At 30.6% G+C, this 17,883-nt stretch overlaps 1 protein-coding gene across 2 annotated transcripts in view; it reads left to right on the forward strand.

Moving 5' to 3' along the window:
• LOC145334961 (uncharacterized) overlaps window positions 1-17,883 on the forward strand; it is a 43,229-nt gene that overhangs the window by 2,181 nt on the left and 23,165 nt on the right. Inside the window, exon 1 of one of the 2 annotated variants that reach the window (XM_080180611.1) lies at window positions 15,684-15,944. The exons of the other annotated variant lie outside the window; for it this stretch is intronic. Coding sequence (XP_080036737.1) covers window positions 15,870-15,944 — 75 coding nt within the window. The 5' untranslated portion in view covers window positions 15,684-15,869. Of the gene's footprint in view, window positions 1-15,683; window positions 15,945-17,883 lie in introns of those variants that run through there. 2 annotated transcript variants of the gene reach the window in all.

The following is a 17,883-nucleotide window of genomic DNA, read 5'->3' on the forward strand; positions in this document are numbered from 1 at the left end:
TACTTACCAGTATGGCTTCGAAACCGGTTATTATCCGCTGGAGTAGAACTGGTTTTCACTTTTCAGCCATAATAAAATATCATGTTTCGTATCATAGAACGACCAATTTTCCATGAATTTTAAAATCAGGCCTAGCTATTCTAACAATCAATTCAATTAAAATGTGGACAAAAATCATGAAATCTTGTGGAGTAAGGTTGGAGTATAACTTGTTATTTTATGTAACTTAAGAGGGGTGGGTAAGAAGGGGGAGAGGAAAAGGGGGTTATGGGGAAATTTTCCTTTAGAATTGTTTGTCAGAATCACATTCCTTTTTCCCTGATTAAAATAAACATCATAAGATTAATACCATTTATATTACCTCGGGACTTCGGCCCCTCTTGGCCAACAAAACTGGTTTTAATCTTATAATTTTTCATATTATTATCCCCGAAAAGCTGTCTATTATACGATGCGATAAATAAATATTCCTTTAGTTATTTTAACATTATTTTATTTTATGATTTATAAGACTCCGTTCTCTTTTCTACTTAAAAAAAATTCAAATTAACATATTTATCCCTTAAGGCTTAATGAATGATGATGACTTTTTCGTCATTGCATATCTTACGAACTCCTACCCTTTAACATTTTATCCAGAATGAATAAGATATATTCAGACTAACAGCTTCGCCCCTAGCCTCTAGCTCACAACCACTCTATGATTGTTCTCCGAAAAGCACAAACAATTACCTAGTCAACTCATTTTTATAGAAATAATGCTTCATCTAATATCTATTTTTTTTATATAAAAGTTAAAAGATGTCTTTGCGTCTGTTAGTATTCGAAGGTCTTGCTTGCCATTGGTATGGAGCTCAACCTGCTATCCCCAACCCCCTCCAAAAAATAAAAAGTCTAGCTGCAACAAATTCACTGTTTTTCAACAAATGAAAACTTAGAATCTAAGCTGAATTTAAAACATTTGAATCTTCTTAATTTCTTAGATTTAAAATTTACACTTTTAGAAACAAGCCCATTTATAAATATGATCTGAATCATATTGTTAAGAGTTAAGTATAATGAACATATATTTATATATATTATATTCCAAGAGATGGGTGGAGAAAACTAGTTTTTAAATACTTCCTTAAAATTAGATGGCAGACAAAAAATAATATTTTATTTTTTAAAAATACTTTAAAATCCTTTATATTATTTTAATCCAGATACCTACATATCTTCTCAGCTAAAGATATTTTAAACTCAAATGAAAATAAATTCTTGTATTTTTTTTGGGACACCCTTTGAATGAAAAGGTTATAGAACTCTTTTAATTCTTTGAAGCTAAACCCGATCTTTTTAGGGTGAGTCAAAATTTCTGAAAAGTTGTTTTTAATTTTTGTTTGGGACATAAAAGAAGAAGAAATAAACAAAGTATAAGTATTTCACTCACAAATAGAATAAAAACGATTATTTAGTATTTAGGCATTTAAAAAATTACTCTCCCACTTATTTGTGAAATTGAAAAAACGAGGGTGTTAGGGTTATATTTTCTGTATCTACCCCCTGCTATGGATCCAAAGCCTGTGTGTGGGCTAACCTAACTTCACTCAAAATACGAACAAATCATAAACTATCCCCTCCTTACTGTCCAATTTTTCCAAAAAATAAGGTGAGATTGGGATTATCTGTTCTTAACAAGGAATAGGGAGTTTTTTGCTACAAAATTTTTTATGCTTAGCTTTTAAACACAATTTAAATTAGCATTACCGCTTTTTGCTATTTTTATTTTTCTTCTATTATCAGCTGCACCCCTAACATCTAATGATTTCTGTATTCAATGGGTTAGATATGGGACACAAAAATAGCCTAAAACTATCTCGTGCCCTATGTGAAGCTTCCCTATATAAGGGAACTCATGAAATCTTAAGCTTCAAACAAAAAACTTTAGTACCCTATATAATAGGATGATTTATAATTTTTTGTATATAATCATAGAAACTTAATAAATGCAGCTCCCTACAAAACCATACTGAGACCGGTGCAGTGCGTAACCCTTCGCCTCGCGTATAGTTGCTTGCAAGCAAATACGGCGCGGCGTATTTCTGGTTCCCCCCAACCCCCCTTCTCCTTCCCTTCCCTCTGTTAGTACATGCTTTACGCTGTAGCAGCGATAGCGCTCCCTCATACCTTGACCTTTAAAAAAAATTGTTGTCTACCCCTTTTAACTCTCTCTATCATTTCTTCTTTCTCTCTCATTCTCTCTTTCTCACTTTTACTCTCTATGTTGCCCTAAATATAACATTTTTTACGTTTTCATCCTTAAAGCTATTTTTGTTGATGGGAAAAGTTTTTTTTTAGACTCTTAAGGTTAGGTTAATTTGAATTAAAAACATTTTCTCATTTTGCAGCAATTGGTTAAAGTTCTGTTAATTTTTATTGCTAACATGTTTTATGTATTTTGATATTTAAACTTTAATAACCTATCTAAATGAAATTTTTAATATTTATTATTTTGACAAAGAGGCATTTTTTATAGATTTAAAATACAATTTAATAAAAAGCATTCAACATTTTCGAGTTGGCTAAGCCTTACAATATCTAAAAGTACACCTCTGGCATCAAAAAGAGAAGATAAAAATCTAAAAGGATAAGGATGTTAGGAGTGTTATGTAGGTATTATTTATAGAAAGTAAATAATATTTTTTTAAAATTAGGATCTTAAAGGATTTTTAAACAGTCTGAAAAGGATTTCATTTATTAATCATCAATAAAATAAATGTTTGATATACATACCTATATAAATAATTTTTTCTTACTTTGAAAAGATGTAAAAATGAAATTCTGTCCCCTAAGTTGACCTAGAACCTAAACCTGATTGTGTACTAAAAGGTCAATTTATGAAAGTTTTAAGTACTGTCCTACCCTGTAGACATTATGTAAAGATCAACCGGCTACTATCACTAGGTGTACTTAATTTTTACACATTTTTGTACGCCATAGGGATCTGATATTTTGAGTACAGCAATTTATTTCCTATTAAAAAAAATAGAGGCCAAAATAGTTTAACAAATTACAATGATCTAATTTGACCCATAATGATTAATTAACATGATATACATCTTGGATATGAACTATTGCTAAATTGTCTAATTATCTTGCTTCAGAAAAAAACCTTGACTACTTTTTGTTATATTTTTATAAAAATTAAATTTTATTTTGGACTATTTCTAAATTATTCTTCATAAATATAAATATGAGATTGGTGCCTTATATTGTCATTTCTAAGTTCCTTTTCAATCAAAACCAAAGTACAAATAAATTAATTTGAGATTTTTGCTGCATCTTAACTCTAAAGATGGTGTTATTGTAAACATTTTGAGCTGGGTAGTTAAGCCTTCATTCTGATATGTTGTGTTTGAGTTTGTGTATGTGTAAATGAGTTGTGTGTGTGTGTATGTGTGTTTGAGTGTGTGTGTGTGTTTGTGTGTGTGTGTGTATGTGTAAATGACAACAGCCATCAAGCTTCCATGATTAGACACAAAATATTGTGGTTTGTTGCATTCAGCGTTCAAATCTTTTTTTCTTAGGGTGTTGCACCAATATTACATTTTAAAATACCCAGCTAAAGTCAAAAAGTAAAGTGAAAAATTTCATTTTTTTCAATCTCCTTGCTTCCTGTTTTATTATTTCAACAAAATGTAATTCAACAGATAGAACTTATTTGTTTGTTTGAATGAACACTCTTATTTTTTTGTCCTTGAAGGTCCACAAAGCCGCTGCAGTAAAGCCAATACTTAAATTGAGTTGACAAATTTGTTTTGACTTTTAAGGATTGGTCTTGAATTAGATGATGTTTTAATTTTTGTAATAAAGGGGGGTTTTTTTAATGCAACCATCTCGTAATCAATGATTAAATGGCACTTAGAATTCGAATTTCGATCTGAAATTTTTCATGAGTAATCCTTGGTAGGTCTATTTTCCCTAAATCGAACAAAACGTTGGAAAAGAAACGGCTGGCGGCTCAGCCGTTTAGCCGTTTTTTTGCCTATTTTCAGGGCAAATTCATCATTAATTACGTAGGAATCAACTTTTAAAACATATTTTTGGTTTAATTCATGTTAAATGGTAGCAATAACCATTTTATATATTTCTAGTACCAACAGCTACCGGCTAGAACCGTTTGATAAGGTTTTGGAGCGACAAAAAGAATTATGTGGAGAGAGGTTTCGTGACTAATATGCTCTTAAGATTGGCAAAAATTGGTAAAACGGCTGAGCCGCCAGCCTTAAACCGTTATTTTTCCAACTTTTTGTTCGATTTAGGGAAAATAGACCCACCAAGGATTATTCATGCAAAATTTCAGATGGAAATTCGAATTCTAAGTGCCATTTAATCACTGATTACGAGATGGTTGCATTAAACCCCCCCCCCCCTTAAATTGTTTTGAAAATATCCCGTTTAAGTACTTTATCTATGTTTGTATAAGAATTTGTATATGAAACCTTTTTTAAGGATAATCCCAAATTTAAGAAGGGATGATGAGTTATGCTAAAACTCTTAAAAGGGGGGAGGCGGATGTGCCACTTTTTGAAACCAAAACTAAAAGTCAAAGGAACTCAACTAAAAAAATAGTTACAGGTCTGAGATTTTGCATGGCAGTTGCTAAATAGGGTTACAATATGGAACAGTGAAGAAATTGCAAAAAAAAATTCGGCGGGAAACGGCGGTTTTCGGCGGTTGCGCCGCCGTTTCTTCACAGTTCCATACTGTACCTCTATAAAGCAACTGCCATGCAAAATCTCAGACCTGTAACTCTTTTTTTAGATGAGTTCCTTTGTTGACTTTTAGTTTTGGTTTCAAAAAGTGGCACATCCGCCTCCCCCCTTTATATAACAAGAACATGCAAAAAATATTTCCAATGATTCGCGGCCTAGGGATAACAAAAATAAATCTCAACAATGTTGTTAAAATCCTCCATTTTAAAAGATTTGTCACTGTCTCAAATACTACGTGTTCTGCAATTATTGATCCCAGTGGCTTCGCCCCTAGCCTCTAGGTAAAAAGAATAGCTCAAAACCAACCAAAGACATTTATAAAGTATAACAACTTCAGACGAAAAACATCTTACTACTTTTATAGTATACTAGCGACTACGCTCCTAGAAGCCTCTAGGGGCACTTAAGGTAGGATTGGGAAAAGTCGACCTCAATCCATTTTAAATTTGAGTTTCAAAAGAGGGGGGAGGGGGTGAAGACACCCTCCCCAAAAATAGTTTAAAACATTCCCAGGAACTATAAGAAGCTTCACTGTAAAGGAGAACAATATCGGTTCAGTGGTTAGTGAGATCCTTCGGGACAGACAAAAAAAGCTTACTACTTTTATAGGATACTAGCGGATACGCCCCTAGAAGCCTCTAGGGGCAATTAAGGTAGGAGGGGGAAAAGTCGACCTCATCCCATTTTAAATTTGAGTTTTAAAAGAGTAAATAACACTTTTTTTGGGGGGGGGGGGTGAAGACACCCTCCCCAAAAATAGTTTAAAACCTTCCCAGGACCTATAAGAAGCTTCAATGCAAAAGAGAACAATATCGGTTCAGCAATAAGCGAGATCCTGCGGGACAGACAAAAAAAAGCTTACTACTTTATATTATAGATAAACATAACCATTTTATAATTGAGCAGTTAGGGAACCAAATGCCTGAATATATGCTCTCACCCTAAAAAAGGCTAAGCTTGTATTTTAAAGATGTCAGTTTAAATCTAAAGATGGTCAGTTTGGTTGTAAATGCAGTTTGTAGAAGATTAAAAAAAAAATTGTTTAATAGCTAAGTAACTGTACAATTTAAAGTGTCCTTAAGATTTGTTATATTGCTCAGTTTTCTTTATATTTTATTTGATCTTCCTACATAATGGCTAGCGAACCCTTCCTTAGTTTTAGAAAAAAAAATAATGGGGAGGATTTTTTTCTGTTTGCATTACCCATACGAAGCTACTCAGCTCTGTACTTTAAAAATAAATGAAAAAGTCTTAACAAATACTTTACAAATTTACCTAAAGGGATTTGTATTAAGTTTGTTTCGAATATCTAATGCTTATCTTAGTCGGTAAAGTTAAAATGCAATGTTACAAAATAAACGTTGTTGAAGAAAATATTTGAATTTGATAAAAATATTACCTAATTTTTTTACTAGAATGTAGAAACTCTACCGGTGACCGGTAAACCTGTTTTTTTACCACTGATTTTTATCTGGATTTTCAAAAATATAAATTTAACTAATTCTATACCTAATAATTTTGAGAGTTTAATTTATTTACTATACAAATAGTGTAATATTAGCTAGATTTAGAATGATGAAAAACCTGATTACTGTAATAGTTTTGCCTATCGTTATTTTACTCGAAATAATTTTGTGAGGTCCTCGCAATAAAATCTTCTTAGTAAGGAATGTCCTTGGCTTGCTACGGTCAAATATTTATATTTCACCAATAGATTTTTTAAAATAGATGCTTTACTCAAGGGGCACTTCAGTGAAGGGGGTGGGGCAAGTCGACCTCTCTACTTTTAATCTTAGTTTAAAACAAAAAAAATTCTGGAGAAGTTTTTTTTTGTAGGGGCGTTTCTTTTGAGAAGGTAGCTGTATACTCTAAAAAGATATTACCCTTTCCTGGACCTATAAGAAGCTTCACTGAAAAAGAGAACCATATCGGTTCATCGGTTAACGAAATCCTTTGCTAAACACATTTAGACTTTCTGTTACTTTTATATAATGATTTCACTTTTTTTAAATGCTCCCTAAGAAGTTTATTTTATTAAATTTTTTTGAAATATCTCTTAAGATGTAGTTAGGTCATCAGATTAATGTTCTCTTCATATTTATCATAGTACTCTATTCTAATAATCTATTGTTTAACATTTAAGATATTTTAAGATGAAATCTTCCTCGCATATTTTCTCATGTGGGAATACACTTGAAGCTTGGACAAAAAATTGTTTGAAATATCAACTATAGGTACCCTAACAATTTTTTGTGCTTTAAATATTTTCTTTTTTTTTCAAGGTTTTTACCTAACGATTGTTGATATTAGACGTTTTCAAAAACTATTATGGAGAATAGTCAATTGTCGCATCGTATTATTGACAACATCCATGAATATTAAAATAAAAAATTTTAAGATTAAAACCATTTTTGTTAGCTCGGGCCTTTGGTCCTTGGGGGCTAATTTCAGGATTTTATTTTATTATTTGTGGAATTTCACATGGAAAATTGTCTATAATTCGATGCTAGCGATCCAGCGATATTTATCGGTTTCGAAGCCAAACTGGAAAAGTTTTTCGAATTCTGAATAGTCTAATAGATATATAAAAGTAATTTTAAAGTTAAGATATTTCTATTTGATATCCATTGCATAGAATTTACTGTTTTTAACTTTAAAAGATTAATTTTTGGCCCCAAAAAGATTTTTTTACCTCTTTACATAATGGGCATTTTTTTCTTTTGATATTTTAAGTAAAAAAAATCTTGATAAAGCTCAGAGCAGAGTGATTTAGGGGTATAAGAGAGTGTCAACACCCCCCAACATTGAAATTTGGAGGGTTTTTTCATACCTCCCCATCCCCCCCCCTGAATATTGAAATGTTGTGCGCGCCTCTTGCTCAAACTTTTGTTCCCTTTTATCCTACCTTCTACTTTAAACTTTACATAATTAGATTTTATTTCTTGATTCTCATAATTTTATTTGTTAGAAAAAGAAATCTGAATATTGGATCTTACCAATGAATATTAAATACTACTAATATTTGAATACCATTGATTGCATGTCTACAATACAATATTATAACTTTAATCTTAAAAGATAAATATATATGTACAAATATATTATTCATAAATGACAATGCTTATTATTAACTCTCTCTATATTAATATTAATATTATACATAGAGCAAAGGGGTGTGTTTCAGTGTTCTTGCAAACAGACTAAAAAAATATTTATAAGGAGCAAAAATTTATTAATACATGAATTTTCTTTTAAGGAAAAGAAGATAGAAAAATAATCTTCCCATAAATTTTGTAAAAATTCTGCCTTTTGTTGTTTTGTATAAATAGTTTCAAGTCCATATCAGTAGCACAAGCAAGGATATCTAATTAGGCCAGATTTAGTTGGTGTGTGTGTGTGTATGTGTGTGATTTGAAGGATATTTAAGTGTGTGTGTGTGATAGAGTGTTTGTGTGTGTAGATGCTATATTTATATATTGTGGTGGGCCAAAGAGACAGAGGGGCGTTGGCTCTGAAATTATCCTGGTCGACCATTTTATTATTAGGACTCTCTTTTAATAATCTTGTACTTTGAAATTTGTATAATTTCCGGATTTTGCCCTTTAGAAAATATGATTTAATTGGTTTTTGAAATTTTTATAAATCTTTGTTTTCAAGTTCTGGTTGTGTGATTTTTTTTGTGATCTTCTTTTACAAAAACAAGTAATTAAAAAAATTTTAATTTTTGTACCTACCTATCTAATTAGATTTTTAATGTTTTCTTATCGTTTCACAAAAAAGCTTCTAAATATAAATTTAGAGATTTTTAAAAGCGAAGCTTTTCTATAATTAGGGTAGGTCCGTACGTCCGTCCGTCCGAGATAGATAGCTTTTATTCATTAATTTAGGCATGTTAGAATTGTCCTATCGATTTCAAACTTTGTATGATGATTCCTGTAGTAGTTGGGCACGATTTAGAAAGCGTAGCAACTCTATAATCATTACCAGAATGTCCGTACGACCATTTTAAACATGTCGATTTTTCTACTTTTTTAACAACAAATTTTTAAGTGATCTAATTATCCGTTTGATTTGATTTTTGGTATATTGATTCCTGGGACAACAAAGAACAATAATATAAGCGAAGCAACTCTATAATCAAGTCCTAAAGATGTAAGTATGTCCATAAACATTATCATGTATCAAGCATATTTTCAACAAATATACTTACAATTTTGCTTCGACTCTTCTGATTATTCAATTCAGACACTATACAAGTGTTAATGTCCGTTTGTCCTACCGTTTCAGTGCTTCGCTTTTATGGATGTTGTCATCCTTGTTTTAGAGAGCACTTACTTTCATAAAAATTTGGTTTTATAAAGGAATGTAAATTACAAAAAAAATAGTTTTTTATTATATGTTAAAAAATAAAATATCAATTATGTTATCAAAATATTTTCTCGTATAGAAGCATAAAAACAGGTGACTAAAATATGCCTTAAGCAAATTTGGATTACAATTTACCTTAGCTTTAAACTGACCACCCCCTTCTACCCCTATTTCTTTCCTTTTTTATTTTCTACACTATAATACCCCCCCCCCCCCTCTCTTATGTTATCTTATACCATATCACTTCTGTATAGTTAGGTAACAGATTTATAATAATTAGAAAGCTGAAAAATAATTAGAAAATCAAGGGACCATTTCTCTTCCCTCACCAAATTTCAATATTTTTCTGCTAGTAAACTAAAAAATTAAACCAACCAAAAATTTAATGGCTTCTATATTTTTTTGATAATTGGATGTTAAAAAATATGACTGGTTGAAAGAGGCATCGTTTATTAAGATACTATTTAAATAATGATGCATATAAATATTTCAAGTCTACTTCTTTTCTTATTTTGATAAAAGAATTACAAATCAAAAATAGAAAAGAGAAAGCCATTTTAACATATGTACAGGTTGCGCCTACTCTACGTAACTCTGTTAAAAACCAACTGCCTTAAAAATTAACCTGCCTTCCTTTTTCCCTAGAAATTCTGCAACTTGTTCTACTAGAAAATCACCCTTGTGTGTGTCTGCTTTTCAAAATTAGAATTAATATTCAAAAAAGATACTTTTGCTCAAGTCATCTAATTTTTATTTAAATGCTATTTTCTTGTCTAAGTATCCAAGGTTTTATAGTCTGAATCTAAAGATCTTAGAAAATACCATACCAATTTGTCTTACTTTTCAGGGAAGCTTTATAAATGTTTTGGGTTGGTTTCATGCTATTGTCCTGACCTCCATCGCCCTTCCTTAGGTGCTAGGGGAAAAACAACTATTTTAATTAAAGAATTCAAAAAGTTCGATAAATAATTTATATTAAACGATGTCTTTAGGCTTCCCTGAAAATCAAGCAGACAACCCTTTTCCGAGATCTTTTTTTTTGCCAAATTCTTTTTAAAAATTATTGAAGCAAAGTGGACCGGTTAAGTTGGCCTGTACATGGAAGATTTATATATATCTTGGAAGTTTTAGACCATTGACTCTCACTTGGGCATTGTAAAACTTAAAGGCTAGTGTCAGGGGAAGCAATGAATAAAAAGATGTCATTTTTGATGTTGTTAATACGAAATCATTGAAAATTTGGATATTTACCCCTTATTTATTTTATTCCGGAATCCGCCTCCTTTTGGATGAATCCGCCAAACTTTTGACATTCCGATTTTGTGCCTCGGATTGCCATTCCTGGTTGAAAAGAAAAATATAATTTAAGATGAGAAACTTAATTCATTTTATAATATTATAGAAAAATTCTTCTCAGGATAATGAAACTCTAAATATTTTTTTTCTATGGTTTATTGAACCACTTCCCCTATTCTTTTACATTTAAATTCATCTCCTTCCCTTTTTCTTTTTTACCCCTTATTAGTTGAGTCTACAGGTTGGCAGCTTTTGAAAATAGGGGCGGGGGATATAAAGGAAATAAGGGGATGGGGCAGGTGAAGTTAGTATATGCCATTAAAAGGAAAATTGACCAACAGTTGGCGTTGTTTTATTGTACATTTTTTTTGTTGGTATCAAATTAATGTCTTAGACGATGGTACTTGCACATTTTTTTTTTATTTAAGATACCAAAAAATATTGCTCGATTGGTCAAGAAAATAATCCGTGCTTATTATTGGTCATCAATCAAAAGGGGATTTAAATCTATGAGTGAAAATTTTCTAACAGTTTCACGTAAAGTAGCCTTTTTCCTTTTACCAGATAAAATTACCTTTTAAATTACTTTTTTTTGCTTAATACAATGTTATTTCCATAATTTTATTAGAATTTTCTTTAATTTGAACATCTAAAAAGTGCTTATAAAGTCATTGACCATTAGAAAAAGAATTAGTTTACTAATTTTACTATCAAGCTACAACTGTCAAAATTTCCCTTACGCCCCCCCCCCCCCCCCAAACCCAACCCAACACATGATAGTATTTCATCTACTACAGCTTTATACTACTACTACTAGCAAGTCTTATATTTATTTAGTCAACATTTGGTGCTTCTCATATGTAGTGAACTCATATTATCTAAGGCGCCTTCTTATCTGTGAAATAGATTATGATATTATCGAGCAGCTTCTCTATAACTAACACAATCCGATAATCCAAACAGTTTTATAAGTTCCTGAAGTGTTGATACAGGGTAGATATATGTATAATGTTTAATCTAGAGTTAAATGTTTAAAACCCTAGATATATTTATTTAAAAACTATCACTAAATCTATGAATAAGTCCTACTTTTTGCAAATCAAAATTATGTTTAAGTTTAGATTTACTTGAAATCGACAAATTCCTTCAAAGAATAGCTTTTATTATACCCTTTATGGAATTTTCCCTTTCAAATTTCTGAGCGCTGTAATGTATATTGTCATGCTTGTGAATATTGTAAATGTATTTATCTTAAGATGTTATCTGTTTAGAGAAATCCTTAATTATCTTTATTGTTATTGTTACTAAGTCTAATTTGATAAATGAGTTATTCGATCCACTTATTATGAACATTGATGTATGTCATGGAAGTAAATGAAAGGGGTAGTTTCACGAAAGGCATTTGAACTTAATTTAGTGAACCGCATATTTTTACCTAGTTATTGGGTTAAACTACATTTATATGGCATATATTTCAAAGAATTTCATTTTTCTACCACGTAGTTTTTAAAATATCAAGACTTGAAAATCCTATTTTTGTGATATATGCAATTTAAAAAGACAATTTTCAAGTCTTGATATTTTAAAAACTACGTGGTAGAAAATTGAAATTCTTACCAATATATGCCATATAAATGTAGTTTAACCCATTAACCAGGAAAAATTATGCGGTTCACTAAATTAAGTTCAATTGCCTTTCGTGAAACTACCCCTTTAGTTGAATCTAAGGGAATATTTTGTACTACATTTGTCTTTATAAACCATCTACTTTTTTAATCAAGATAGAAACAAACCCCTATGGTATGTAGACTGCTGTTTGTGTATTATAGAACCATATTTTATATCAAAATTAAACATAAAGCAAAATAATAATTTCAAACATTTTAAGTTTTAAAGCATAGTGTCATAATGAGTCAGTTATATCCAAGGTCTCTAGTCGTTAACTCTTTTTATTCATTCTGTTAGACTTTTTTTATATTTTTTTATGCTGAAATTACTCAAGAAATTAGATTAAGAATTTAATACCTAGGTATTATTAGGTTTATGTTCAAAGATGGAGTATTAATTACGACATAATGTGTATTTTCACTCAGTCTTTTTCATGTTCATAAACATATTGTCATTGAAAAGATTTCATTTCTACCCAAACTCTAACGACGTGTGGGTTTTATTATCAATTAAAAAAATAACCACCTAGTTTTCAATGACAAATTATTTTTTTTTGTTCTTCTAATATATTATTTTTCTCTCTTTTAATTGACTTGATCATACCTTTTTCATAAATAGAAATACCTTGATCCTCTAATTGGCATTTTATTTCTTTAAAAAAGAGATTTTTTTGTATTAACTTTATTTAAAATGACTTTGTAAAGGTACTTTCCTTTAAAACTATTTCATCAGTTTGAACTTGGTAGAATATCTAATTGGATTTAAATGTAGGATAATCTCATTGAAGGCCACTTTCTTCATGGTTTCTAAAATGTCAAATTTCTAAATGTTCTAAGAGTGACACGTTTGGTAATTCTCACCTTCTTGGCACAATTTACCCTTTTTATCAGTGTTTCGTAGCCGGAGCCGGGAGCCGTGGAGCCGCCATATTTTGCTGGAGCCGGAGCCGTAATTTTCGATAATTTTTTATCAATAATTGAACTTATAATACCTTCAAGTCAAAAATAAAAAAAAAAAATTTTTATGTGGGAAAAATATGTTGAGTTTTTCTTGATTTTAGGTCGGAGCCGGAGCCGGAGCCGCACCAAAATCAAATGGCTACGAAACGCTGCTTTTTATTTAAACTTGAGCTGAGGAAAGACTTTACTTGGCATGTAAGCTAAATATTACATTATTCATTATGAAAATTAAGATTTTTTATCATGAAAAAAAAACTATTCTTATCCTAATAAAATGTTGGTTGAATTTTTTTTTTAAAAGTTAAGATTAAGATTCTATTTTGTACTAGAGTGCCTTCGGCCCTAGCATCTCGAGACTCTGTGTTTATAGGCTTAAATCTAGAAAAAAAATAGCCTTAAAACCAAGAACACAAACGGTTCAGTAGTTAGATGAATCTTAACCGACAGTGAAAACTATATCTATATGTTTACTTTAAATGCCTTGAAACTCAAAATATGCAGCGAACTCAATATGCACGAAAATGTCAATTGTCTAAAAAAGCCTTTACATTAGGTATAGGGTTTAGACATATTTTTCCAAATATGTCTCTTTTAAAAAAATACGTCTTTAAATTTTTGTTGAATTATAAGGTATGCAAAAAGACAAACTGCAAATTCATAATAGCCCAGTCAGTGAATGCTAAAGTTATCCTTGATATAGGCGTCGTCATATTCACCTTGTTTTTTTTATGGGGTGTTGGCCAAAGGGTTTGTGGAGTTATGATCTCGGTGGCTTAGAGATGCTTTAATTGATAACCAATTTGACAATGGCTATGGGAAATACCATTGGATGCTTGGGTATGGAATATTTTATATTTTTATTGCATAAATCTGTAGTAAACAAGGACAGGACACTTGTTTAGACCCCATGAAAAGATGGATATTCTGATTGGTTTGGGTCTAGACCATTTCTTCTCCCTCCCCATATATCTTTCTATCTCCCCTCCTGTTGCAAAGGTCAAAGGGAAAGGGGTTGAAGATGAAGAAAGGAGAGTGGGGGAGAGTTAAGTTTTATATGTAGGATTCCAGGCATGTTATTCCACATGAGTTCCAAAGGATTGTGTGTGTGTGTGTGTGTGTGCTAGGCTACACCTCCATGATTTTATCTATCTATCCACTCTACCACTCTTTCATATGCTTGACAGTAGTTTGTGTGTGTATGCGTGTGTGTGTGAGGCGAAGGTGGTGTGTGCGTACGGGCAGGACATGCGGGGGAGGGGGGCGGGGGGAAGGAGGCATGGATCGTGTGCATGTGCGATACTTTCACCCTTCCCACCAGTTGATTCATGTTACTCTGTGTGGCCCAATGCTGTTGTAGCAGATTTATATATTCTGTCAACTTCAGTTATTTTTATGAAAGTTATTGACATAAATAAAGTGACAATTGCTGTGTTGGTTGAAATTATATGTTGTGATAAAATTTCTAACAAAATCTAAGACACGATGAAGATTTTAAAGGACAATTTGAAAGAACATCGTAACATATATTGATTGACAGCTTCAAGTCAAATGCCAATGGCTATTTAAATTAACTTTCCACCATGGAATTATTAATTCTAACCCTTGATTAAACTTTAATTTTTGTTTTAACAGTTTTTTTTCCTTCAGATTTTATTTGTTTAAAATATTAATAAATATACCTACTTTCTCTGAAAATGTTAAAGGATTATATTGTATTTTTAGAAGCCATAAATATTTTATTTTATGATAATTGTATATTTTTCCCACCCTCTAACCAAAATATAAACATCCCCTTTTCAAGCTTTAATGACCAGAAAACCAATCCTTTGTAGCGAAGCTTATCATTAGATTGTTCGAATGTCTTTATGTTTGAAAATTACAAAAAATATCTACTGACTAAAATGTCAATATTATTTTCAGCTTTAATTATGATTCTTTTAATTTTTTTTTTAAATTCTTTATTGGTTTTCATGAAGTATTGTTTTAAAAATTGCCATCCTTGTTATTTTCTCTTGGTCTTGGCATTTAAAAACCAACCCTTATTATTTTTCTTGTCTTTTTTATGATTAGTTTGCGGGAAAGTTAACTGTATTGAAAATTAACAAGGGTATGCCATGTGCGTTGATGTGTAGCTTGGTTCGTTAATAATTTCCAATTATTTGCTTCATTGATTAACTCCCCTTCATTTCAAATGTTGTAATCTTTGCAGTCAAGGGGGGGGGGGGGGGAGGGAGTTTTGACACATTTGCGTAAACCTGGTGTATAGGCTTTATCTTTGGACTGAGAGGATAGGTTATTTAGGGAAATTTATCTGGGGAAAATTCATCATATAAGAATGATTTTATCTTTAATAACCTATCCTCTCAGTCCAAAGATAAAGCCTATACACCAGGTTTACGCAAATGTTTCAAAACTACCCCCCCCCCCCCCCCCTTAATTTTACAATATACATATTAATAGGAGCAGAATTTAGAACTTGTCAACCATGTTTTTAAAATTTGAAACTTTAAAAAAAAATCTAGTTTCAGATAAAGATTTATAACCTAATTTTCCACAAAATATAGGTTATCTAAAGTACACATTATATGCAACAAAAAAAGTTACTCATTAAACAAAACCTAATCTAATTGTATTTCAGACATAAGACTTAGACAAAAAGAAAATGTAGACCAAGTGACATGTTATATACTATCATTAATACAAATTTAAAAACTGATAACAAATTAAGAATTACCTGGAGATAAGAGACCCTTCCTCCTCGTGTGTAAAGATTTTAGTGCAGTTTCTTTAAACATTTAATATTTTAAAATAATTGTAAGAGATGGATTCAGATGCTGAAGCTGTTTATGTGGATATTTTAAGATCTTTACAGACCTCTATTTTAAATCCTCCAAGTGTAAGTGTTTAAAAGATTTTTATGTGAATTATAATCGTGTAAGTGAATAATGGTCATTTTTTTATTCTAATATTATATTTTTTATATAATAGAATGAAATTGTTTTCTACTGCTTTCAAAAAAAATTATTAAAACAAGGAAATCATATCCATGACAAGTGTAGCATAAAAACTTGATGATATTTTATACGGAAAAAAAGAAAGAGTAAGGAGAAAGAGGTTCACTTAGGTATATAGTCGAATTTTACAAAAGAATTGATTACCTAATTCAAAAAGTTTTGGTTAAAATATTGAATAAGAAATTACAAAATTTCAACTTATCTTCCTTATGTCTATTTAAAGTTGGTATGAAGTCATTTTGTGGTCAAATTTTTTTAAGGTAAAACTATGTTAGATATTGGATAAAAATATACTTTAACAGAGAGACGGACACACTCAAGTTTTCGTGCTGCTACGCTGTTGTAGGGTGGATGTCCAAGTCCATATTTTATTTTTAAAAACACCAAGGCTAAAATATTCTTTATTTGATAGAAAACACAAGTGTGAACTAATTTTAATAGAAAGTAGTTTTAATAAGGAAATTCTGTGCTGAATTTTTAAAACAATTTAACATACATTTTAATATTTCCGACTTTCATATTTTTCAAGGCTTAAAACAGTATAATATAATATAGCGTAAATAGGCTAATCTGTGTTTTAAACGTCCTATCTTTAGTTTAACCCGTTTTAAGATGAAACAAAAGAATTGTATATTTTATTAATGATATTTTGAATGAATCTTATCTTTAGAGAAAATAAGAGTTTACTCTAAATAAATGCATTAAATAATCCTTTTACATACGTAAAAAAAAACTGAAGATAATGAAAAATACACGTGGGTTTTAGAGTATTTTTATTAAATCATTATTATGTTTATTCAATGTTATGAAATTTTTTTATTAAAATAATTAAGATTCTATTTTTTGTTTAAGAGCAAAAAGTACCTGGCCGAACTCTTTGTTTCAGGAAAACTTTTTTTTTTAGTGCATAAAAACTGGTAGCTTGAATCAGTATTTAAGTTAATAAAAAACATATCAAAGGATTTTAGTTTGAGAAATTTTTATATTTAGTATAGAAACACAATAATATGGAACAATTATTTTTTAATGGGATAATTGCTAATTTAAAAGGATTAAAACTAGTATCAACTAAATTTTTTGCAGCTGTATACTATAGATATTAAATCATTATCAAGGGGGGGGGGGAAGTTTTGACACATTTGCGTAAACAGGGAGTATAGGCTTTATCTTTGGACTGAGAGGATAGGTTATTAGGGATAAAATCATTCTTATATGATGAATTTTCCCAAGTTTTAAGATTTTTTGGATAGGCCTCCAGGTTCCGGAGCTCCAGGCCTCCAGGTCCTCTCTGTACAGGTAAAAATTAAAAAAAAAAATTTTTTTTTGAAGAGTTAGAAGTCAACCTATGAAACAAAATATGCATATTTTTGAATGTTATTCACATATTTGAAGAAAAAAGGCATATTTTGTTTCATAAGTTGACTTCTAACTCTTCAAAAAAAAAATAATTTTTTATTTTTACCTGTACAGAGAGGACCTGGAGGCCTGGAGCTCCGGAACCTGGAGGCCTATCCAAAAAATCTTAAAACTTGGGAAAATTCATCATATTAGAATGATTTTATCCCTAATAACCTATACTCTCAGTTCAAAGATAAAGCCTATACTCCCTGTTTACGCAAATGTGTCAAAACTTCCCCCCCCCCCTTATTGACAAAAATTAATTGATATTTTGTTTTTCTATTTGAAATACAGATGATATGTATTGATAGAAAGGAAGTAGGGAATATGTAGCCTATTATTATTTATTTATTATAAAATCAATAATATTACTTGTTGCTTAACAGATTGTTTTATGCGATAGCTATTTTCATAGAATCAAAG

Source organism: Acartia tonsa, chromosome 2 (genome assembly GCF_053477335.1).
Source record: "Acartia tonsa isolate MP-2025a chromosome 2, ASM5347733v1, whole genome shotgun sequence".
Classification (NCBI taxonomy): domain Eukaryota; kingdom Metazoa; phylum Arthropoda; class Copepoda; order Calanoida; family Acartiidae; genus Acartia; species Acartia tonsa.